At 35.1% G+C, this 27,122-nt stretch overlaps 1 protein-coding gene and 1 long non-coding RNA gene across 2 annotated transcripts; both read left to right on the forward strand.

Moving 5' to 3' along the window:
- The first annotated feature begins 4,524 nt into the window (after nt 1-4,524).
- Nucleotides 4,525-7,455, forward strand: LOC133786117 (disease resistance protein RPM1-like). Its single transcript, XM_062225333.1, has one exon. The coding sequence runs from the start codon at nt 4,525-4,527 to the stop codon at nt 7,453-7,455; it is 2,931 nt and encodes a 976-aa protein (XP_062081317.1).
- Nucleotides 7,456-25,404: 17,949 nt separating this feature from the next.
- Nucleotides 25,405-26,285, forward strand: LOC133784537 (uncharacterized). The gene is made up of 2 exons (XR_009871397.1): nt 25,405-25,645; nt 25,915-26,285. It is a non-coding gene; the product is annotated as an uncharacterized LOC133784537 (long non-coding RNA).
- The last annotated feature ends 837 nt before the right edge of the window (nt 26,286-27,122 follow it).

The raw sequence follows: 27,122 nt of genomic DNA on the forward strand, positions 1-27,122 counted from the left end.
TAAAACATAAACTAATTCAAACTATCACAACCTAATTCATATACTACTCATAATTTATACCTTAACATATATAGAGTTCAATAATAATTCATATCGTATCATTCTCATAGCATAACTTAACATATCATAGCATACCATAACATATCATAACTATTTCATAATACCGTACCACAGCATCTCCTCATACAATCGTAACACGTATTACCGATGTCATACTAGTCGTAAACTAGTGCTAACCTAGTCAAGTGTGCAACTAAGTACGAGAAACGTGAGCATGTATTTTATCATAACGTACACATGCATTGTCGTCACGTAAGATGTCACGCAAGTATACAACAAATAAACAACATAAGCAAGTGTTGATAGTTTATAATAGCGAGTGGCGTCCCACCCTAAACCTCCACGGCCTCGGACACTTACTTTTTCCAATAACTACCCTACCCAACATCTTACCAAACACCAAACAATGTCATAACATAAACGTAGATTATAGTCAAGTGTATTCACACTCATATCAATGTAAGCATGCAACAGCGTACATAAACATGCAATATTCATAAACCCATAACATACATAACAAAATCATAATCATAACCATAACATACATAAACTTAATTAGATCACATATACATAAATTTGTGCCTTCAAATGCACACCTTGTGTTACAATGACCATTATTTTTACCTCAGGTCCAGCAGCACTCAAAAACACGTTCCTTGTTCCATTCAAGTATCCTTTAGCAAGTCCTTCAAGTTGATTATTAATTTTCCAACCTTCTAGACCTCAACCTCAGAGAAAAGCATTACTTTGATCGATACCTCGACTGACAATAATACGATAGATTTAACATTTATTTTTCCATAATTAATTAATTTTTAATAATCAATAATACACAATTATCATCTATCCCTCATCTAAGCTTCCTTATGAAATCACTTAACCCTTTTTAGTAGTTCCTCCTTAAGCTAATAGTTTTGACTTATGGAAATTACAATTTCTACCACAAGATTCATATTTCTATTCTCACCCATTATTTCCAATATAATTGGCACTTAAACCCTCAATACTTGAAGGAACCGTGTTTTGTCGCTACCATACATAAACATACCATAATCATGAAATAAATCACACATTATCATGAAATAAAAAAAAAATCACATATACATCAACATAAATGACCAAATTGCCCTCACAGGCCAAAATTACCACAATACCCATGAAATATAAAGGCGGATACTACAATTCTCTATTTATGTCATTTGGATGTCTTTGTTTTCCTTGTTTGAGGTCTTATAATAAAAATAAACTATAGTACCGATCCTCTCCTTGTATTTTTTTTGGGCTATAACACTCAACATAAAGGGTATCTCTGCCTTGATCCAAATTTTAGTAGAATTTATACAAGTCGTCATGTCATTTTTTATGAGACTTATTTTCCATCTTTTACCCCTTCTTTTTCTGCTCCTTCTCACTCCTCTTCTCTTCCTATTTCTCCTGCTCTTATTCCTTCTTTGCAGCCATCTCAGGTCTATTTTTCCACCCCTTCTCCATCTTCTCCCTCACCAACTACTTCTTTTTTCTCTCCCTTTTCTTCCCAACCTCCCTCTACTGACCCCATGTCAAATTATGCACCTAATATTCAAACTGCCTTACCTGATAATGAGTTGCCTATTGATGAACAACATGATACTACTAATGTTACTTCTATGCAGCACCAACCCCCTGTCAACGTGCATCCCATGTTGACTTATGCCAAATATGGAGTTCATAAGCCCAAGGCCCTCCCAGCGAAGTGTATTTCAGCTCAGTCCCTTGCACCTCGATCTTACAAGATTGCCACTCAGCAACCATCTTGGAAAGTTGATATGGAAGCTGAGTTATATGTTCTTCATCGAACAACACTTGGACATTAGTTAAACCACCTCTTGGTGCTCACATTATTGATTGTAAATGGTTGTTCAATGTCAAAATCAATCCAAATGGCTCTCTTGACAAACATAAGGCTAGTCTAGTGGCTCGTGGTTTCACACAAACTCAGGGTGTTGACTACTTTTACACCCTTCCAATTGTCAAGCCAGGAACAATAAAAGTTGTTTTGGCTCTTGCTTTCTCCAAACATTGGCAAATTTGACAGCTTGACGTTCAAAATGCATTCTTGAATGGGGACATTTCTGAAGACATCTACATGTCACAGCCCCTGGCTTTGTTGATCCTCGACACCCCACTCATGTCTACAAGCTCTCGAAAGCTCTTTATGGTCTTAAATAGGCGCCTAGAGCCTGGTTCTCCAAACTCATCTCGGCTCGACAACGTTGGGGATTTTTGTCATTTAAAGCCGACAACTCCCTATTCATCTTGCACACTTTAGCCATTACCATTTACATACTAGTGTATGTAGATGATATAATCATCACTAGTAATGATCAAGCAATTGTGGAAAACTTCATCAAACTCTTGCATTCTCGGTTTGCTCTTCAAGATCTAGGAAAACTACATTATTTCCTAAGTATTGAAGTCACTTATGCTCTCGTCCAACTTCATTTGTCTCAGCAAAAGTACATCAGGGATCTTCTCACTCATACTGACATGTTAAACTCAAAGGTTGCTCCCACTCCTGGCTCCATTGGCAAACCTCTCTCTCAACATGACGGTACCTTACTCATTGATCCCTCTGATTATAGAAGTGTGCTAGGCTCCTTACAGTATGTTACTATGACAAGGCCCGATATAACCTTTGTTATCAACAGGGCTTGTCAATTCATGCACCAACCAACCACTTCCCATTAGCTTGTTGTGAAGAAAATTTTACGATATTTGAAGGGCACACTCAGTCATGGCATCACTATGACTTCTTCACCATCGCTTCACCTCTCAGCCTTCACGGATGCCGATTGGCGAAGTACAGAGGGTTTTTGTGACTTCCTTGGCGATTGTCTTATTTCCTGGTCCTTCTCAAACAAAGGGTTGTGTCTCGCAGCAGCACAAAGTCTGAGTATAGGGCCTTGGCCAATGTCCTTGCTGAGCTAGCCTAGTTCAAGCAACTGTTCAAAGAACTCAAGCTTTCCATTGCTTCAAATCCCGCGGTTTGGTGCAACAATATGAGTGCCACTCACTTGGCAGCCAACCCATTGTATTCTCTTCTTGTATCTCTTGAGTTTTACTCCCTATATATACATATAGCTTGGCTCCTAATTTCATACACTGAATCAGAGTCAAATTCTCTCCTTACTTTCTCACATTTACAAATTCATCATCTAATATACAAAATGACTTTCTTATGTTGAACATCCATTACTAATTATTTTCTATCTTGTGACAGTCATAATCCCATGATCCGTAAGAGGAAAGACCGGGTAAGCTGTGCAATCCCACACCGCCTGGGGAAGGTCAAGTGTGATGATTCTAAGACTGTGTAGGTATGGGACTACACGGTTGAAGAGGGCTTAAATGGATTGATGGGTACTACCTATATCAACAAGGTGCATCTTCTTTTCGGTAGCCCATCACTTGAGAACTCCAAAGTTAAGTGTGCTTGACCTGGGGTAATCTAGGGATGGGTGACCTCCTGGGAAGTTTTCCTAGGAAGCATGTGAGTGAGGACAAAGCACACTGAAAAGACTCGTGTTGGTTTGTAGGGCCAGTCATCATTCCAGAAAGCAGCCATAGTGACGTGGGGCATCACATATGGTATCAGAGTCTTGACCCAGCCGGAAGTGTGGCCGACAGGGACGTCGGGCCCGTAAGGTGGGGTGATTGTGACAGTCATAATTCCGTGATCCGTAAGAGGAAAGACCGGGTAAGCTGTGCAATCCCACACCGCCTGGGGAAGGTCAAGTGTGATGATTCTAAGACTGTGTAGGTATGGGAATACACGGTTGAAGAGGGCTTAAATGGATTGATGGGTACTACCTATATCAACAAGGTGCATCTTCTTTTCGGTAGCCCATCACTTGAGAACTCCAAAGTTAAGTGTGCTTGACCTGGGGTAATCTAGGGATGGGTGACCTCCTAGGAAGTTTTCCTAGGAAGCATGTGAGTGAGGACAAAGCACGCTGAAAAGACTCGTGTTGGTTTGTAGGGCCAGTCATCATTCTAGAAAGCAGCCATAGTGACGTGGGGCGTCACATATCTTAGATTGGTTTTCCTTAACCTTAAAAGGCTTGTTTAAATTTTATACGCTTCCAAATCAAATAGTTTGATGAGCTTAATTTTATAATGTTGTCTAATAATTCCATTTCTCAACACACAAGAGAAATTAATGCCAGACAACCTTAGTTCCGATACCATTTGTTGGGAAGAATAATAGCAACAATCATAATATTTTTTTTCCTCTTAGTATGTGAAAATTAAGATTTTTACCAAATGCCATATTTATTGACTTTTGCTCTTAGATAATACCATGAATTCCACAATACCTCTTAGATATTTATTGATTTTCCTCTCTTAAACAAGAAATCAACTACATACAATTCACTCTTACATATTTAAATAAACAATGGCAGATTATAAAGAGAGACTTCGAAGATGGCGGAGATCGCTGTAGGCTTGGTCATAGACAAGTTGATTCCATTGCTGACTGAAGAAGCATACTTGTTGAGAGGTATTCATAAAGAAGTTGAGAGAATCAAGTGTGATCTAGACTTTCTTTTGGCTTTTCTCAAGAATGCAGATGCAAGAGTCGAGCAGACAAATCAAATCATCACCAACAATTGTCACGGGGTTAAAGTGTGGGTGGAAAAACTTCGAAAAGCATCATTTGAAGTAGAAGATGTTATTGATGAATACACACATCTCATGGTGAAACAACGATGTCATCCCCATATAAAAAGATTTGTTGCTTTTGTTCGCAGAAGTACTTGCTTGGTCATAAAACTAAAATCACGCCATGACACAGCTTCCAAAATAAAAGACATTAGACAAACGATTCGAGATATAAATCAAACAAGGGCATCCTATGGCTTCAATTTCACACTACATGAAGAATCTACATTCGCTTCTCGAACAAGTTCATGGTATGATCCTCGAAAAAGTTCTTGTTTTCTTAGGGAAAGTGATATTGTGGGCATTGAATCTTCTAGAGATGAATTAATTGAAAAGGTGGAAGATGGATCTCCAAGGCGCACTGTGATCTCTTTGGTAGGGATGGGAGGACTCGGCAAGACCACTCTAGCCCATCAAGTGTATGTTTGTATGAAAAGAAGTTTTGATTGTCATGCTTGGATTGAAGTTTCTCAGTCATATGAGAAGGTGGAACTATTACAAAAGTTACTGAAGAAGTTCTTGGAGTCGAGAGAGGAGTCTACTCCTCAAGGATTTGATGCAATGGATGAAAGTACATTGACTAAAAAGTTAAGAGATTACTTACATGGAAAAAGCTATCTTGTGGTTTTTGATGATGTTTGGAAGATAAACTTTTGGGGTGACATACAAAATGCTTTACCTGATAATGGCAACGAGAAAAGTGGAAGAGTATTTATCACAACAAGATATGTTGAAGTAGCAAAGTTTTGTAAGGTATCATCACTTGTTCATATTCATTATCTTCAACGTCTTGCTCCAAAGAAGGCATGGGAACTCTTTTGCAAAAAGGCTTTTCAAGATGAATCTAGTGGGTATTGTCCACTCCACTTACACAAGTTGTCACATGAGATTGTTGAAAGATGTGAAGGATTACCACTTGCTATTGTAGTAATAGCTGGTCTTCTTTCCACTAAAAACAACACTATTGAAGAGTGGAGAAAATTGCTTACAACTCTAAGTTCAGAGTTGCATAGCAATGAACATCTAGAAAGCATAACAAAAATTCTCTCCTTGAGCTACAATGATCTACCGTATTACCTTAAATCTTGCTTCTTATACTTGGGGTATTTTCCTGAAGACTACTCCATCAGATGTGGAAGACTAATTCGCCAATGGATTGCTGAAGGCTTTGTGAAATCAAAAAAGGATAAAACACTCGAGGTGGCTGCAGAAGAATATTTGGTGGATTTGATAAATAGAAATCTCATTCAAGTATCTGAGAAAGATTTTGATGGAAAAGCTAGAACATGTCGAATTCACGATCTTCTACGTGAGATTATCCTCAACAAGATGGAGGATTTGAGTTTCTGTCAAGTTTTGTCATCGAATGATTCAAACCTCAAAGGATCATCAGCTCGACGCATTTCAATTGTTAATGGCTTTTATGAAGGTATTAAGAGTAATAATGCTTCTAAAATTTCTCAAGTGCGGTCCATTTTTATCTTTGATAAAGACAAAATGCTTAATCATCACATAAGAGAAATCACCATAAAGTTCAAGCTCCTGAAAGTTCTTGATTTTGAAGATGCTCCGAATCTAAATCACATTTCTAAAGACATTGGAAGCTTATTTCACTTGAAATATTTAAGTGTTCGAGGCACAAGAGTTAGGAGTTTGCCTAAGTCTATTGGAAAGTTAGAAAATTTAGAGACATTGGATTTAAAACAATCTTTGGTGTTTGAGATACCAGTTGAGATCAAAATGCTTAAAAAATTAAGACACTTTTTAGCTTACCATGGAAGTTTTGATGATTCTTTCAATCAATTAAAAGGAGTAAAACTAGAAAGGGGAATTGGTCAGTTGAAAGCCTTGCAAAAGTTATACTTTATAGATGTCAATGTTGTTAGAATAGTTGACCTATTGAAGGAATTGTACAAGTTGACAGAGTTGAGAAAATTAGGAATTATAAACTTAAGAAGTGAAGATGGTAGAAGACTATGTGACTGTATTCAAAACATGAACCACCTTGAATCCCTTAGTGTAGCTTCAATAAGTTCAGATGAGACAGTTGATTTGGAATCCATGTCTTGCCCCCCTCAATTTCTTCGGCGTCTCCACCTACAAGGGCCTCTGAAGAATTTACCTAAATGGATCACACAACTTCAAAATCTAAGTAGGATTGGAATATATTGGTCAAAGCTAGAAATCGATCCATTGAATGTTCTTCAAAATCTGCACAATCTTTTGGAACTTCGCATATTTCATGATGGTTACTATGGTGAGAAACTACACTTTGTTGAAGGAAGTTTTCCAAAACTCAAGGCACTCGACCTCTATTCTCTAAGCAAGTTACGCTCGATAGTAATAGAGGAAGGAGCATTGTGTAATCTTGAAGAGTTCTACATTGGGCCTTGTCCACAGTTAAAGGAATTGTCATCTGGATTCCAACATTTGAGAAACCTTAAAGTTTTTTACTTGTGTGAATTGCCCACAATCTTCTTGATATCCCAAAATTTTCAAAGCTTGCAATGTATTGGGGTAGACATTCGACTTCGATGCAACATTCGTGGGAAAATGTGGCGACTTGTATTCGAATGGGTTACTGAATTCTTGGAATATTTGAGAGGTAAGACTGACTATCTAGTTCCATTTCAATTGTATATTTATTATATTGTTGAAAAATGTCATCATTATGTGTGCACATTATGTGAGTAAAAAAAAAGATTTATACTTTTTTGGACCCTGTGTTTTTTTACATTACTTGTTTGGACTTTGTGTTTTGACAAATTATTTTTTGGACCCTATGTTTTGTAAAATGGTTAAAATAGAACCCTAAATCCAATTTTAGTCAATGTTTTCTAAACTAAAATCACACATAATTTACCAAACTAACAATTCAGAAAGAAAAAAATTAAAATTATTCTGCTTAAAAACTGTGTTGTTATATTCAATTTTTAGCGTTCTATTTTAACCATTTTACAAAACATAGGGTCCAAAAAGTAATTTGTCAAAACACAGGGTCCAAACAGGTAAAGGAGAAAAACCCAGGGTCAAAAAATGTACAAATCCTAAAAAAAAACATATATAATTTTGAAGAGCTTGCATTTTTTTTTTTAACAGATCATGTCAGTGAAGAAGAATGGGACTCAAAACTAGATGATTATATAAGTAAGTTGCTTTTGTTATTAATTTCTCAAATATGTATGTATAATATCTTAGTTTGCTCATTTTATTAATTAATTAAAACTCATTCTCTTCTTTCGTAATAATAAGGTGAACGAGCTTTAACAGGTGAATGGGCTCATTACTAAGTGAGTCAGCTATGCATATATCTCAGAGTACCAAGCTTGATGTCTTTGCCACCAATAATAAAATGTTTGTTATATATCTATGTCTGTGTAATAATTATGTACTGCTACAAACTTGTTTAGCTCTAAAGTATGTTGTGTTTGGATTGAGATTTAATCTTGTTGTCTTGGTTGATGTAAGCATATATATGCAGATAAGGAAATAAACTTAGGCGACTCTATGGCCTGCCTTAGAGCACTCCCAATGGATCATTTACTCTATCTTTTAAAATACTTCCTCAAAAAAAAAAAAATTTAATTTTACCTCTAAATTTTATATTATACCATCAGTTTCTTTATATATTTCTCTACATTATTTAAATATTATATTTTTAAACATATTTTATTAATTAAAGTAAAATTAAATAATTGAAAAGGAAAAAATAAATAATAAATATATACTAAATGAGAGAGAGAAAGCTTATAAAGAAAAATAATAATATTAAAATATTATGTAAATGTAGATATGGATTAATTAAAATTTGCGCATAGCTATTATAAATATATGTATAAAAGAGCTAATGAAAGATGTTTTTGTGAGTTTTAGCTAAATATTATAGAGAAAGTGTATTACAAAATACATCACCAAAACATTTTTTTTTTTTTTTATAATTTACCTCAAATTTTTACATTATACCATACATCATCTTCTTTATTTTTTCTCTACATCATTTAAATATTATATTTTTATAAATATTTTATTCATTTTAAGAAATAAAATAATTAAATATAATAGTCTCACACTCATATATATATACAAAAGTTTATTAAAAAAATAATAAAATATTTGTAGCTTGATGAATAGTGTTTCACTACATATTGAGAAATACTATTCATTTAGGTAAAAAATTATAAGTTTACATCACCCATTGGATGACTAATTAACCATTTTTTCTTTATATTATAAAGAATATGACATTTTACCTCATCCATTAAGAGTGCTCTTAGCCCAAGACTAGTCTGATGATCTTATATAAAAGGACTTCTATTTTAAATCATCAAAAAGGTACTTGTAAAACACACATTACATGCACATATAACACATTTAAATTCCAATTAATGTATTCATGTTAGTATAAATTGATTATATACTTATGAAAAGTCTTGATATCACACTATCACTATGCATGGGGCTCGAGACTAATTTTAGAAACTACATGTAACCAAAACTATAAAAGAAACCATGATTATTAGAAGCTAATAGCAACTATAATGGTAACTATGGGTTACTATAGTTGGTTATTTGTCTAAACTATTAGTGATTATATTGGTAATTTCAAAGATTGCTGACACTTATGTGTGTGTGTGTGTTGCTATTACGTATGGTTACTACACAATATTCTTTTTCCACTTTACCCATTTATCATTCCATCTTTTTTTACCTTTGGTCTATTAGCATGAATTTCTACAGACTCAATCACAAGGATTCAGTAATGTTTACAAATAAAAGTATTGTGATTTTTGCTTCATAATAAAGAACTTGGTCAAATTCAATTTATTTTTTTCTTTTGGTAATTTTGAAAATAGTGAGAGTTGCTTAACTGTACACTTGTGTTATGGCTACTCTTCAGTTTATGAGTTGGGCTCACGTAAGAAAGCCCAAATCTAACTTCGGCCCAGTAGAGAATTTATAGTTGACTCAAGCTTTAACTGAAATTAACCGCCAAGTGAGACAGGAATATAATTTATTTTAAATGAGGACTGTTTACATTTTTCAGTCTTTTTTTTTTTTTAATAATTATTTCATTTATTATTAAATAATCAATAAAGTTGTACATATTTTTTTGGGGAATTTTTCAAAAATATGGTTTTTATACCATCAATGTGCAACAATATGAGAGTTATACTTTTCTTAATTTGTATGAGAAATTTATTAAGGAAAAAGTTAAGGTATGGGAAACACAATTAGTAGCTAACTAAAATATAGAAATATCACATTTTTTTATCATTGTTATGTTTTCTTTGATTTTGAAAGTAATTTTTTTTCCATCATTTTTTCTTTTTTTTTTCCTTACTTGTTTTTTCTCCATTTTTTCCTTTTTCTTTTTTTTTTCTACCAATTTTTTCTTAAAATCTTTTTTTCTTTCCATTTTTTCATTCTTCCTCTTCTTTTTTTTTTCATTTTTATCCATTTATTTTTTTTTCTTTCATTTGTATTGTTTTAACTTTTTTTTTTTCATATTTTTTCAATTTTTTTTTCATTCAATTTTTTCTTCATTTTTGTATTTATTATTTTCTCCTTCCATTTTTTTTTTCTTTTTTCACACATATGAGCTTTTTTTTTTCTTCTTCAATTTTTTTCTACCAATTTTTTCATTCATATTTTTTCTTTTCATTTTTCCATTATTTTTCTTCTTCTTCTTTTCATTCTTATTTATTCATCTATTTTTTTTCATTTATCATTTTTTTTTTCATTTTTGTACTTATTCTTTTCTCATTCTATTTCTTTTTTTTCACACATATATTTTAACATTACATAATTATTCTACTATTTTTTTATTTATTATCTTTTATTATTGTAATTTTTTTTTATAGTTTTTTCCACTATATGTAAAAAAAAATTCAAATCAATTTTTTCAGCATTTTCTTTTTACTGTAACATTTATAGGAATACCAAAATTTGGAAAGAAAACTAATAAAAATATGACAACGTGAATGGGTAACTGGTTACCTTCACATTCTTTGTGTGTAAATTTCTGGGGGTAACTGGTTACCTTCACATTCTGATGTGTGTATATTTATGGTTTCTTTATGGTAACTGGTTACATATGTTACTAAAATCATAGTTACTTCTTCTTCCTTTTTTAATGAAGTGTTCTTCCACTTTTTCTTTCAAATTTGATGTTTATTTTCATATTTAATATGAGTAACTCGTCACCCCTCTTAGGTAACTGGTTACCCATCTTATGGCAGAAAGTTACTCATCTCAGGATAACTGGTAACCACTGGTTACCCCTCCTGATGCATGTTATTTAACCTAGTTCTAAGATTTTTTTTACAAAACTGTCAAAGATCAATAAAGTAACTGGTTACCTTACCCAGAATTTGAAAAAAAAAAACATACAATCTAAAAAAAAACGTGTTTAACATAAATAAAAAATAATTTTAAAAACAATTCATATTACAAAAAAAAATTTGCAAAACAACCAAAGAAAAATTTAATATAAAATTAGTAATATAAAAAAAACAAATAAGCTAAAAAAATAATAATCAAATTTCAAACATACCCTTCCAAATTAATAAAATTTGATTAAGAGTAAAATTATGGCATAAACCAACTTTTATACAAAAATATGGGAAAATAAACCCATAAAAGTGAAAATTATTAAAAAATGCCATAGATTAACTTTTTTTAAAAAAAAAAGCCATATTTTTGCACACTCTAATAAAAATCTCATATAAAATGTAATTTCCTCTATTTTTTTTGTTTTGGTATAGTAAGCTATAACAATTAGATTTTATTCAAGTATAAAATAATAAAATTTTAAAAATACCATTGTTATATTAAATTAAATAAAAAAATCCTCTAACAAAAAAATATAAAGTGGACGGTTGAATAAAAATAGATTGTTAGATTTCATCGCACTGTGCTATCTAAAGAGCAATCTTCTCAAAATTTCAAAAAGTACTGAGTTGGAATCTCATTCTAACTAAGGATTCTTGTGATCGATCTGGAGAATCTGGCTACAAGATAACCAGGAACAAGGAGCTTTACCTAAGATTAGGAAAAAGCATAGTAGATGGACAACATGTGAATATTCCTGTACTACCCCTTGTTGGTTCTGATAGACAATTAAGTATTTCTGTTTACGTATCTTTTATTGTAAATACGTATTTAGTTAATTCATAACTGTAATGTATATTTTTTTTATCATAAATACATATTTAGTTAATCCATAACTAAGCACAACGTTATGCTCTACCTCTATTTACTTAAGCAAAATTAGACATTTGCCCAGATCCTTAATCATACCGAAGGCCTAATATTTTTCTTCATTTTTAGTCTTATAAATAAATGATTAAAAATATTCAAAGAAATAAACATTAATGGAGTTGAGAAGTAAACCATTTATCAATTAATTTTTTTTTTCTTCCAAAGATTAGTTAAGTATTTAATGGCATATTAGTTGTCAATTTTTTACATGATTATGTTGAAAGAAAAACATATTTTATTTCAATAATCAATACTTTAATTAAATTACTATAAAATAAAGTTTTTTTTCTTCCAATTCTTTTATTAATTTTTTTACTAAAAGATCATTTTATTTTATTTTATTTATATATTTATTTATGCCTAAAGCTTTCGATCAATATTATTGTGCCGACCCTGGCTATGCTACAATGAAAACCATTAATTTGTTTAGCTAAGTATGGAAGAGTAACCATTAATTTTTGTCAAACTTTGAAAATAATAATATCAAAAGCGAAATTTGAGTTTTAATGTAATAAGTAACACTCCATTTGAAAAATACTTTATCACTATATAACTCTAGTTTTGGTGCTACTAATGCCGTTACTACCCAAAATACCCCTGGCATAATTTTCCCTCTCTTTTTCTCATAGTCTTCACTCTCTATCTCTTATGTTTTCCCTCTCTACCTCTCAAACTCTCGTACACACAAAAAAAGCCAGCCACCATTAATTTGCATTTCGGATCTAGGGGCAAATTGTGAGTCATTTCAAGTCAAGAAACTTCATTTTGGATTTCGGATCTAGGGGAAAAATCGTATGTGTAAGTATATATTAGTTATATGTAGTGAGGAAACTTGTCTGGTTACATTACTTGCCTTATTTCGAACAGATATGTGTATGCCTTCATGTTTTATTACAATTTTTCACGGAATGAATTTTGGATACTTCGTGCGTTTTTTTCTGGATTTTTTTCCTGCCTCGATGAGTTTCGATGAAACTCGATAGGTCTCGATGTGTTGCATGCATGTTGGCTCGATGGTCCTCAATGGACCTCGATGTGCCTCGATAGTGTTAGGATGTTAGTACCTCGATGGTACTCGATAAAACTCGATAGGTGTATAAGAGTTTAATTGGATTTAATAACTCGATTGTACTCGATAAAACTCGATAGGTGTATAAGAGTTTAATTGGATTTAATAACTCGATTGTACTCGATAAAACTCGATAGGTGTATAAGAGTTTAATTGGATTGTTTGTCTCGATTGTACTCGATAAAACTCGATAGGTGTATAAGAGTTTAATTGGAGTGTTTGCATCGATAGTTATCGATTGTACTCGATAAAACTCGATAGGTGTATAAGAATTTTATTAGATTGTTTGCCTCGATAGTCCTCGACTGTACTCGATAAAACTCGATATGTGTGACCTCAATAGGACTCGACATATATCGATAGAAATCGATATTTTCTGTTTTATGTTGTAGTTTAACTTTTTGACCTTTTTTTTTTTTGCAGATTCGACTGTTTCCGTATTTGTTGCATTCAATGGTGTGTGGGAACTCGAAAATAGGGATTGGATTTTCAGAGATGCTGAAAATCAAGTTCTGCCCGTGGAGAAGGGTGTGACATATGAGCTTGAAGTGGATAAATGTGTGCATGACTTAAAAATTGAGGTCCCGTACACATGCCTATCACAATCCCTCAAACCTACCGTTATAAAAAATGATAGGCATGTGCATGCATGTTATATTATTTTATAATATAATGTAATATTATATTATATTATTTTATAATATAATGTTTTAGATTAAATAAATGTGACATAGAGTGTCAAATATTGTAACATATAATAGAGAGTTACATTATTTGGATATATGTGAAATATCCAAACATGTAACATATTTGGTGTTACAAATTCATCACAAATTTGTAACTCTTAAAATATCACCCATTATTGTGTAGATTTGTTGTTACACAATATTGAGATGAATTTCTTAAAGCTATATGAGAAATGGCTGCTAGAGATGTGATTTTAACTCTCATATTGTGTATGGAAGTTACAAAATCAAGTAGGAATAAATTGGAACGTTTTGAAAAAAAACTGAAAAAATAGTTGCTGGAACTGACTGAGGGCCGCGGCGCCTGGTAACACGCGCCGCGGCCCTAGTGCCTGACAGCCTCTTCCAACTTTGGTTTTTATCCAATTTTGAACGTTTCCCAAAGCCAAGTAACTCCCAAATCTCTATTTTAATTCCATAAAACATCCAATTAATCATTGGTAACAGCCATGGGGGTTGGTGGAATTTGAAATTCAAAGGGTGTCTCTAAACTCTATAAATAGGAGCCTAATGCTCACTTGTAAGACAAACCATTTCTATCCACTAGAGCACTTGGCTAGAAACACCTTGAGGCTTGATTATTCTAGAAAGCATTTCCAAAATCTGTGAGAGATCCCTTAGTGCTTGAGTTAGGGGGAAATAAGCTTTTGGACAAAGGTTTCAAACATTGTTCAAGTTGGTGATCCCCAACACTCTTCACTTTGGTTGTGTGAGTGAGAGTTTATTGTTTTGGTTCTTGTTCTTATTTTCTTCTATTGCTCTTTCTTTTTTTCTTCTTGTTCTATTTACTTGTACTTTTGTTTAAAAGTTGTAATCCTTTTATTTCCTTTGTTCAAACACTTCTAGTTTACTTGTATCTTTTTGTTATAGAGTTGTACTTTCTATTTCTATCATCTTACATCTCCTTCTCCTTTTATTTGTATTTTTCAGTTATAGAGTTGTAACACTTTATTTAATCAATCCTTGTCTATTGTAATATTTTGCATAGAGTTGTAATATTTTCTTACCATTTCCATTGAGGCAATACATATTTTCCTAACAGTGCATTCATTGGGTTAGCATCGAAATCTGTAGAGAAGCTCATTCCTCTATGTGTCACATTGGGAGGTGTAAGAAATGCATCGGCTTCTGCCAGCATTAATAAAGAAGTTCGATTTGAAGAGAACATTTCTCCTCCATGTCATGGTTTCAAAGGAACTCAAGGTGACGTTGGAACATGTGTTCTCGAGAAAAATCCAGATGTCATAGTCCATGATGATATGCCGGTTAGAGATCCTTCATATGTGCATGACACGGCGGAGTACGAACCCTATGGCTACGAACCTTATGTCAACAACGATCCTGTTGTTGATGCAACAGATCTTGGTGGGCCAGATGTTAGGGCAGATTTTCCAACACAGAGTTCAGATGTTATGGTAGATGAGGAGCACAGAATAGAAGACCGGCACACACCTGGGACCAGCAGTAGTCGTCCAGGTCCAAGTATAACCGATGATAGTTTAAGATGGAGTTCTCCATTGGACTTAGGTGAAGATCCTAGAACATGGAGTGCTCCCATGTTCACTAAAGAGGATATAGAGGCCTCACATCAACATCATTCCTCAACCAGCAAAGCTTTAGGAGAATTGCACCTTGGGAAGTTCTTTCAGAACAAGCTTGAATTGAAAACCAAAGCATCCATATTTGCGATGAAGAATAATTTAGAGTTTATGGTGAAGAAATCTGGGATTGATGTGTGGTACATTACCTGCAAGGATCCTGATTGTGGTTGGAGATTGAGGGGTAAGAAAAAAATGCGATCTGAAATGTTTGAGATTACTGTATACAACGAAGTACACACTTGCTCACAAGAAATTTGAGATAAGGACCACCGTCAAGCATCACCGTGGGTTGTTGGGCACCTAATCAAGAGGAAATTTGCTACCGATGGTACTCGGTACATGGAAAACAGCATAAGGGAGGACATGAAGCACCATTTTGGGGTTGAAATGAGCTATGAGAAGGCGTGGAGATGCAGAGAAAAGGCTCTTATGTATGTCAGAGGGACACCTGAGGAATCATACTCCAAGTTACCTGGATACCTGTGTCAGTTGGAGCATAAGAACCCAGGTACAATTACTGATTTTGTAGCAGAAGATGGTCGTTTCTTGTATTGCTTCTTTTCCCTCAGTGTTTCTAGGTGTGGTTTCCAGTACTGTCGTCCTGTAATTTGTGTGGATGGCACATTCTTGAAGAATAAGTATGGTGGTCACATGCTCTGTGCTGTTGCGTTGAATGCCAACAACCAGTTATTTCCAATTGTGTTTGCATTGGTGGACAGTGAGAACCATAACTCTTGGACTTATTTCATGAGAAAATTGAAGGAAGCCATAGGGGACGTTGAGAACCTTGCTTTTGTATCGGACAGGCATAAAAGCATTAATCATGCTTTGGAGCTTGTGTTCCCAGATTTGTATCACGGTGCATGTTACCATCATATCTGTATGAATGTTGTGGCAAAATTCAAAACTGACCACGTGCAAGACATCATGGGGAGTGCAGCGTACGCATTTCGAAGAACATAATTTCACAAGTTCTTTGACAAGATTAAGGTAATTGATCCGCCCATTGCTCAATATCTAGAGGAAATTGGCTTTGAAAGGTGGAGCAGTGCTTATTTTCCTGGTAACCGATACAATATCATGACGAGTAACTACGCAGAAAGCTTTAACAATAAGACCAAGGAGGCAAGGAGCTTTCCAGTCGCCACTTTTCTTGAATTCATAAGATTCACTCTTCAGTCTTGATTTGCACATAGACGTGAAAGAGCTGCAAAAGCAACAACTGTGTTATCACCTGAGATGGAAAAGGATTTGAAGCAAATAGGTGATAAAGCAATTTTTTTAGATGTCCAAGTCCTTGGTTATCACGAATTTCTTGTGGTCGATGGTAATGGTGATGGTAAGGTGAACTTGGCCACAAAATCATGCTCTTGTGGCATGTTCCAAACCATTGGGATACCCTGTGTACATGCTTTTTCTGCAGCCAGAAAAAGAAGCATAAACATTTACTCATTGTGTTCCCTTTAATATAGAATCGAGGCATTGAAGGACACTTATAAAGATACTATTTACCATGTTGGGAACAAGGATGAATGGGTAATCCCTGATCACATTAGAGATACGGTTGTCGGCGTCCCCGCTGAGAAAACCCCTGTAGGAAGGCCCAGGAAACAAAAAGTGGGTAGGCGAAAGACAAATCGCTATGCTTCACGCGGGGAAAAGATTGTCAAGCCACGTAAGTGTAGCAGATGTGGTGGTAGTGGGCACAATAGGAAGTCATGTAAGGCTAGGATTTAAAATATTGTGTTATGTAATTATTTAATTGATTTTGCTGCATTTATCATATGGAATACTTATTCTAATACTTTGTGTGTTTGGATGTCGAGGCAGAAACATTATGTGAATTTAATATTTTTTTATTTAATAACTTTTTCAAAAAATATTGTTTGATAAAAAATAATATACAAAACTAACTATATGCTATACTATACAAGATGTGTAAGACAAAAATGTAAAGAGCATCACGGGGCCAAATTCTAATAGAACAGGTCCACACACCACTTGGTCCTGAAATGCTGGATGTTCTCATCGATAACAGTATCGAGTGGTAGCCTGGCAACCAGATGCTCGATATGTTTGATGGCAAACATACCACAATCCCCACTGCATATAATCGATTTTGTGTCAATAGAAGATAAAAATAACTTTAATTTTCAGATTTCAAAATCCACTGATTAAATAGGGGAATACCTTGTCTTAGCCTGAGGACACTCCTCTGGAGGAATATGACAATATGAGAAAGGATTTGCATTCTGCTCAGGATATACCTGGAGGTCCTCATGGTCGTCAAACATGTCAGAACACCATAACAACGAAGGCAACAATAAGCACCAAGGCTTGATCGCTTCCTCCATCAGAGCGGGACTAAGCACGCTATGGTTGGAATCATAAATTTTGATGCACCACGTTGGAATGGAGACTTCAATGGCGATCCAATGTGCGGCTTTCTCAACGTGCAAGGAAAAATATACTTCACTCACATTTTTCCATGATACAAGGAATTGATTATCATCGCCCTTCAACATTCTCAGCACATCGTCGTCCCATGTATACTTAGTGCCGGTCTCTCTGAAATAATTCCAATGACCTAGGCACACCTAGGGGAAGGTGGTGTTCATGATCGCAGCATCCTGCCGAAATGCAGCATGGTAAAAGTGGCTTCGGCGGCGTAGCATGTGCAAAGAGGCATCAATATGCTAAAAAAACATAAAAATTCGTTAGTACCATCAATATATTTTAAGATTGAATTGAAAACATGAATGTAATTTACATACCGAATCCCAAAGCCAAGTCTGGACTGTGTGCAACTGTAAGAACCATGCCACACCGTGCGTCCCAGTATACACGTTGCGGTCTCTCTTATTGTCGATCTTCCCGATGATCCACTTATGGAAGCTCTTCTCCTGCTGTGGGTCACACTTCCTCAGTGGTTCAGCAACTAGCCCCTGTTTATCTAGTCTGATCTTATTTTTTGGGTCAGTGAAGTCATCAAAATGCTTGGGCCTGCGTTTCTTCCTAAAAATTTCAAGGCCAGCTGCCTCCTTGGGCTGCAGTACTCGTACATTGGGACTGTCAGCATCACTGGCAGCTACAGATGTCTGGGCTTGTGGAGTGGAGGGTTGATCACCGCGCTCGTAGTCTGCAGGCAAGATATCAGACTCTGTATCTGATTTTACGTCGGTGGATCGACCTGAGACCAGTGAAAGCAGCTGCGCCAACTGAGCCATGATCATGGTCTGATTCTGTAGTAAGGTTGTGTAACGACCCAAAATCGCTAATAAGGCTCAAGGGCCTTGATTAGTGTGCCTGGAGGGCATAATGGAATTTATGTGTGATTTTATGAGTTTAATGCATGGTTATGATTTAAAGCATGTTATATGACTAATTGAACATTGAGATGCATGACTACGTGGTTAGTATGCATGTTAGGTGAAACAATTATGCATGTGGACCCCGTTTGCATGATAGGGGTAGATTGGTAATTTTAGCCCGCTGAGGGCATATATGTGATAATTGTATTCTGTGAATTGTACCACATGAGTGTGGTGTTATTATTGTGATGCACGTGCCGAGATGGTCCTAGAGAGCTAGTTAACTTAAGAGTCACAACGGGATTTCTATACCCGGCTCGGGAGGAGCCTAGGGGTACTTTGGGAATTTTATGGTTAAGATTGAGATTTAGCGGGTAATGGTTATTGGTGATTGAGTAACCTGGGTAACCATTAGCTACTGCTGAGAGTAACAAGTTCTAGATAGAAAATGGTAGAAATGAAATAGAAGTAAAAGGACTTAAGTGCCCTTGAGGTTTAGTTGGGAAAGGATAGGCAAGGAGGGGTAAAATGGTCATTTGGCTGGGAATTTGATATATGGCAGCTGGGTATTAAGGGGTACACGGTTTGGGGCTTGGTCATTTGAAGCTTTGATAAATTGAAGAGAAGAAAAAGGAGAAGGAAAAGCTAGGGCATGAAGAAGAAGAAGATGAGTGGAGGAGCTGAAATTGGAGACTTAGGAGATGAATCAAGGGAGCTTAGGGTGGGATTCCTCATTCAAGGTAAGGATTTTATGTTATTTAAAGCTTGTTTCTGTTATGGTTTGAGGAATTTAAGCATGGTTTAAGTTTGAGTTTTGGGTTTTATATTTTCTGAAATTGAAAATCAAAGATGTGGATTTTGGGGATTTGATTGTGTGTTTGAGCTTGACTCTAGTGTTTATGGGTTGTTAGATGGTCCATTTAAAGTCTTAAATTGATTTTGGGGTTTGGGTATTGGTTTGGTATGATTTGGGAATGTTTTAATTCAGTGAAAACGCGAAGGAAAACCTAGAATTCTGGGTCTGCGAAGGCGTGCCGTGGCACAGTTTTTGCGTGCCGCGGCGAGGAGCCCCTGACTTGCTGGGTGCCGCGGCACAAGAAAGTTGTGCCGCGGCACAAGGCCAATTTCAAGATATCATTTTTGGCAATTTTAGGCCTTTGCTCCGGGGGTTCGGGGGATGTCTCCGGGGTGTTGTTTTAAGGTTTTAGAGGTCCCAAGAGTGCGGGATTGGTCCCGGGAAGTGGTTTTGGGTTGGTTAGTATTAAAAACTATTTTATGTGTGTTGTGACTAGGCTATTGGAGAGGCTCGTGCTAGAGGACCGTGCTCGTGACTTTGGTGCATTGTGAAGCTCGGGATACAGGTAAGAAAACTATAACACCCGTAGGATAGGGCATGGGCCCATAGTGTGATTGCGGGGCACGAACCTATATTGCATGTTGCATGATGAGATGATTGCCGGGCATGGCCCTATATTGCATTACATGTTAGGGTGCAGATTTAAATAAATTGATATTTGTTTGAATGTTGTTTGATTTATGTTATATATGATTATAGTGAATTGAACGGCTATGGCCGAGGGCGGCAAGGCCGAGAACGGCAGCGGGGCCGGAAGTAACACCTAGCACATGGGATGCTATGGTCAGGGTAGGACCTAGGGGATACTGGTGGTATCCCTACGGTGAAGACCGAGACCCCAGGCTTCGGTAAGGCTTCGGGGGCGGCATGGCCGTGTTTGCTTAGTCTAATGGTTGACTTGTTTATATGTGGATTATCTGTTATGATCAACTGTATAAATTGCTTATGTTATGTTCTGCATGAGTTTTCTTGCTGGGCTTCGGCTCACGGGTGCTCCGTGTTGCAGGTAAGGGCAATGACTGAGTCAACCAACCATGAGTACGGAGAGCGTGAAGCGACGCGTACATGTTTGGCCTGCCCGACTGCTTTGGTTGGGGGTTTATACGAAAATGGCTGTAATAATCTATGATTTTTATGATTTATCAACTGTAAACTTATTTCGAGATGTAAATAGTTTTCAAACCTTATTTTGGGATCCCAAATGTTTAATACTAGAAGTTTTTATTGAATCAACGCATTTTCAAAGATTACAGCCTTAACTTTTAATTAGTCACACTTTCGTTTCAAAACCTCGGTTAGCGAGTTCATCGCACTGTTTTGTCTTAAAACTCACTTGGTAACGGCTCTAAGGTAGTAGGGCGTTACAGGTTGCCTGGCCCTCCTCAATCCTCTTGAGCCTCTGCATCAATTGCTCATAATCAGGCTGGGCAACCTGACTAGATGAAGCTGCACAGGCCTGTGAAGTGCCCTCCTCAACCCCCGGGACATCCTCATAAAAAATGGAGGCTTCCTTTGCAACTTCTGCTAGCTTCTCTGCCTCCTTCTCAGGTACCACTACTTCATCCACTGCATTCCCAGCCTCCAACTCAGGGAATAACTTGGAATCAACTTCTGGGAGGCTATTGTAGTAGACTACCTCATCGGGACGTGGCTTCAGCATGGAAAATACCACTAACTGCATGGTTGAATAATATGTGTCAGAAAAACTTTAATAAAATAAATCGTTAATCAATTAATTTGTGACATTTAACAAGATAAAATGGAACTTACTCGACGATTGGCGAATATAGGAACCAACAGAGCTGTCGAAATAGTGATATCAGTCTTCGTAGCCCAGCTGAGCATCCTCGGAATTTGATTCCCACTGTTCTCACCGAACTTACTCCCGAGAGAAGGCATGGCCTCAAAAGCCCAGTAAAGAAGCACAGGTGCATAGCAATTGAAACTATACTTTGCCTCCTTCTGTTTTTTGCTTGACCCCTCTTTCTTCTCCTCCTCATAGTGTTTCAATTGCTTCTTCATGTCCTTTTGAAGGCCTTTGCTAACCTTCTTAAATGACAACTTCCCCCAAGGATACTTGAAAAAGTAATCAATATCCTCAACCATCCTCAAGGAATCTTCCCATATCGTTGTTGTCTTCTCTGGGGCATTCAGTACCCCCTCTATCAAATAGCACAAACCCAGCTTAAATGCATCTTCTGGGTTTGTGGAGGCCTTCAATGCATCTTCCAATTGACCAAAACTAACCTTCGAATCACCATTAAAATATTCATGGATGATCCGATCACTTGAAAGATGCTCTTTCAATTCATCTGGGGACGGTGATTTCCCAAGATTTAGCCCGGTAACTAGGGCAAACTCTGCAATACCAAATCTACATAGAGTGTTGCCCAGGTAGAACTGACCCTCTTCAGGCTTCTTACTTTCTACCTTATGCAGCAAAACCCCAGAAAAACTAAACGGTTTTGCCTTAAAGAACTGTCCCAACGGGCATGCCTGTGCCCTTTCAATAAGACCATGCCTCTTAAACTGCTCTATAAGGGTATCCAAGTAGGCACTACTCTTATAAGTGGCACAGTCAGGAAAGTGTTTCTCCAACGGCACAATAAGTTCAGGCAACTGGAAAAAAAAAACAAAAAAAATGTAAAAAAAAAATGTTAAAAATGTAAAACAATCTGGTAAGGCAGTTACTATCGAGGCAGAAACAATCGAGTTCTATCAAGTCTTATCGATGCCAATCGAGGTGGGTTCCAAAATCACAAAGGATAATATCATCGAGTTACTATCGAGTCTTATCGAGGCCTATCGAGGTAAGGCAAAAAAACCAAAGTCTAGTCATATCGAGTCCTATCGAGGCCTATCGATTCCTATCGAGGTGCGTCCTAAAAATCCCAAAGCCGTGTATCATCGAGTCTTATCGAGTCCTATCGAGGTAAGGCAAAAAAACCAAAGTCTAGTCATATTGAGTCCTATCGATTCCTATCGAGGTGGGTCCTAAAAATCCCAAAGTCGTGTATCATCGAGTCCTATCGATTCATATCAAGGTATGTTCTAAAATTCCCAAAGCCTTGTATCATCGAGTCCTATCGAAGCCTATCGATTCCTATCGAGGTGGGTCCTAAAAAATCCCAAAGCCGTGTCTCATCGAGTCTTATCGAGTCTTATCGATTCATATCGAGGTAGGTTCTAAAATTTCCAAAGCCTTGTATCATCGAGTCCCATCGATTCCTATCGAGGCTTATCGAGACACAATCTAATCCATTCCTCATCCTGTACTATCGAGTCCTATCGATTCCTATCGATTTCTATCGAGTTTCATGAAAATATAAAAAAAAACCCAGATTTCTTCATTGCCAGCCCCGATCTATCCTATGAACAAAAATCAACAAAAAAAACAGGCACATACACATATTGCAGATTAAAAATGAAATCCCTCGCCTTCGCTTTCTTTGAGGTTGTTTCCTAAAAATTTGGTCGACTTGCTCGACGTTTTCTCCTTCCCCTTCTCCAATCGTCACCCTTTGGGAGCCCTTGTTCGTGGTCGTGGTCGTGGAAGACAATGAAGGTTGGGTTCTACGGATTCAATCGAGACCTATCGATTTCAAAGTATGCTTGGTTCGGGTATTTTGGGAGAGAATATGGAGAGTTTGAGAAAATTATGCCAGGGGTATTTTGGGTAGTAACGGCATTAGTAGCACGAAAACGAGAGGCTTATAGGGATAGGGTATTTTTCAAACGGAGTGTCACTTATTGCATTAAAACTCAAATTTCCCTATCAAAACCGTTCCTAATCAACTATCAACCAAAAATTAGTTTGAAAAAAATTGAACATTAATTTGTAGATTGTAGTCAAGACTCAATATTGTCAAAAAAAAAACATTATATGAATAAGCATAGGAAAGTTTTTTAAAAGACACTGAAGTTAAATTACAAAATCATGGCAAAGGTATATTATTTTTTACTGACTTTACAAATAAAAAATATATAAAAGAAAATTTTCATATTAAAGATATTAAAGTTGTATTTCAATGAAACACATAATATCAAATAAGTGTGTTCTTTTTTTTTTTTCTATAGGATGACATGTAAAAATATTTAAAGGTATATATATTTTTTTTAATATAATGTCTAAATTATACATAAAAAAATTAGAATTTTGTTTTGAAAAAAATTATTAAAACAACTTAATAATATCTCATATTTATTATTAAATTAAATTGTGTGAGTTCTGATATTTGATTGTATCAATAACGGTATGCCAACTTCATATAGTGTTGGACACTACTGGTGCTCTTTAGCATTTCTCTATATGACACTACAAATAAAGATACGAGTGGAGTGACAACTTTTTAGTTACAACTTATATTTTGTGTGACTAAATACCACTTTTGGTCAGAACAAAAAATTATTTGTGACTAAAAAGTCATACTTAATTACAAGTTGTCGCTAATGTAGTTTTAGTCACAACCTATTATTTTAGTGATAAAGATTGTTGTGACTAAAAATATATTTAGTGACAACAAATTGTGATTTTTGTAACTAATACTTTTAGCCACAGACTTTGTAATGATGATTTTTAGTAATGTAGTTTTAGTCCCAACTTATTATTTTTAGTGATAAAGATTGTTATGACTAAAAATATATTTAGTGACAACAAATTGTAATTTTTGTGACTAATACTTTTAGCCACAGACTTTGTAGTGATGATACAGGTAAGATGATTTTTTTTTAGTCACAATTTTTTTACTTGTAGTCACAAAATTTATTATGACTAAAACTAACATTTTTTCTAGAGAGTGTTGTTGTTAGGCACCTTATTAGAGCATCTCCAATGTTAAAATATAGCTCTCTTTACAAAAAAATTGCTTTAATGGTGTCAAATTTGGCACATTCTAAAAATTGTGCTAAATTTGGTACACAATATAGCATGATGCATATTTTGCATTATCATAAATGTTACACTTTTTTATTTACTTTTATGCCATTTTTATTATTTTAGTATTATTTTTAATAATCACCCTTAAATGCTAGACTTTTTATCTTATTAATTATTTTATTATTATCTCTAATTATCAACAATAAAATATAAAGAAAAATTATTACTTTTTATATATTTTCAATAAATATCACATAAGCATAATGAAATATTGATTTTTGGCATTAACTTTTACTATTGTGCATTGGAGCATAATACTAAAATTTTGTCAAATATGCCTTATATTGATTTTTTTTGTTGTCAAATATAATACATTATTTACATCTCTCATTAAAGTGTCTGAAAAGAAAATGTCTTCACATTCATATTCAAATAACAATTCAAAAGAACAAATAGAAATAACCACCATAATTGTCACAAAGTCTTCATCTAACCTAAGTTTATCACATGAGAATTTTACTCATATTCCATTGTGGGTCCGAGCACCACCAACTTCGAATTTTGAATATGAATGTGAAAACATTTTCTATTTTTCAAGATTGTCTTTTTCATGAAGAATTTCAAGATCATTATGCAATTACTACAACCACCACAAATGAAGGAACATTAATTCAAAATACACTAGCTAGTTCAAAATACCACTCATTAATATTATTGTACTACAATTTGGACTATATATATACGTGTGTGTGAAGAGGCGTAGTATATGTGAATTTAATATGATTATTATTTAAGATTTTTGTAAAAAAAAAAAAGAAAAGTGAGCACATACACTTGATGATAATTTAAGAAAGATTCCACGAGACATGTGTAATCCATGTCTTCAGACTTGAATGTTGATCCACGGCTTCTTTTTAATCCATGGCTTCATTAATTTCCTCTGAATTTCCTGCATTGACAGACGACGTCGTTTTCATCATTTCTCGTCTCAATCACTCTATATATATATATTGATAAACAAGGCAATAATATAAGCAATTTGCAAAATATCATAATAATATCAAGATATGAGGCAGCTACTATGGATGGTCTTACGCTTCTTATTTGTTATTCTTATTCTGTCATCTCAACATCTCTCCTTTGCCGCCCCCGACCGCCCCTGTAGGTATATATATTTTTCTAAATTCAATACACAATTTGAGTTCATTATATTATTTCTCCTAATATTTGTAGTTGAAATATTGTTTATCAGCCGTATAAATAATACTACTCATATTTTTCTATAGAGTTAACAATTGATAACAAAATCATTATTTGTCGTAAGATTAGGTATTAATGCTATCAATTATCCCTAATTATGTATATACAATTTTTTTATATCATGTATATAAATATAGAGAATCTAATTATATATTCTTTTTCTCATTTTTATAGAAGAAATCATGGTCGAATACCAGGTGGTCGAATACCAGGTGAACAGGACTGTGCCCCAAAACAAGCTCCTCCACCCCCAGCAGAAGGTTCGGGTGGACATCCTTAACAAGAGACATTACAAGAAATAATAGTTTTAGAGACGATTCTATATCGCCTCTAATATTCATATTTATATATATAATTATTGGTCGAGATATTGTAAAATTTTATAATATGTCAACAAATTATATATGATAACATTAGTTGTGCCTATTTCGTTTGATGTGGGAATATTGTATTTTACTATTTTCATCACATGCGTATTGTGTAATGTATTGCTATGCAAACTCTTATTGAATAACTATGTTCACATTTATATTCTTCTCAATAAATTTTTGTTATTTTGTTTCTTGTTCAAGTGAAATATAATTTATGAGATTGCATATAGTATAATGAGCAATTGATTTAAGAAATAAAAAGTATTTGAAGAAATCGTAAATGACTTGATCTTATTGATATATTTTAGTCGTATATATATACAAAAAAATAGAAAACAGGAAACTAGAAAAAAGGAAACTAAAGCTGTAATTCTAATCCAATTCCTAAACTCACGGTTATCCATATATACAAAACATTAAGAGAATATCTTAATAATATCTCAATACCCCCCTCAAGTTGGAGCATGAGGATCATAAATGCCCAACTTGGAAAGCAAAAACTGAAATTGACGGGTCCCCAAAGGCTTGGTAAAGATGTCCGCAAATTGAACAGTTGTAGGAACATAAGAAGGAAGAATAGTGCCGTCTTGGATAACATCATGAACAAAGTGACAGTCTGCTTCAATGTGCTTTGTTCGTTCATGGAAGACTGGATTCCGAGCAATATGTAAAGCCGGCTGACTATCACAATATAGCCCAATAGCATCAGTATGTTGAATCCCCAAGCTAAGGAGAAGACCCTTCAACCATTTCAATTCACAAGTAAGAGAAGCCATAGAGCGATATTCAGCCTCTGCCGAAGAACGTGCCACAGTAGGTTGCTTCTTGGTTTTCCAAGAAATCAGGGAATGACCAAGAAACACAAGCCAACCCGTGTAGAGTCCAAGAACTTTACTTAGCTAATTGTTTAGTAGTATTATAGTATGTTTAGTGTTATCATTGTTACTTTGGATTTTTGGTTCAGACCGGGAGTTATTTGGACACTCATAGTAGTACTTATAGATTTTCTAA

This window comes from Humulus lupulus, chromosome 6 (assembly GCF_963169125.1).
Source record: "Humulus lupulus chromosome 6, drHumLupu1.1, whole genome shotgun sequence".
NCBI classification, from domain to species: Eukaryota; Viridiplantae; Streptophyta; class Magnoliopsida; order Rosales; family Cannabaceae; genus Humulus; species Humulus lupulus.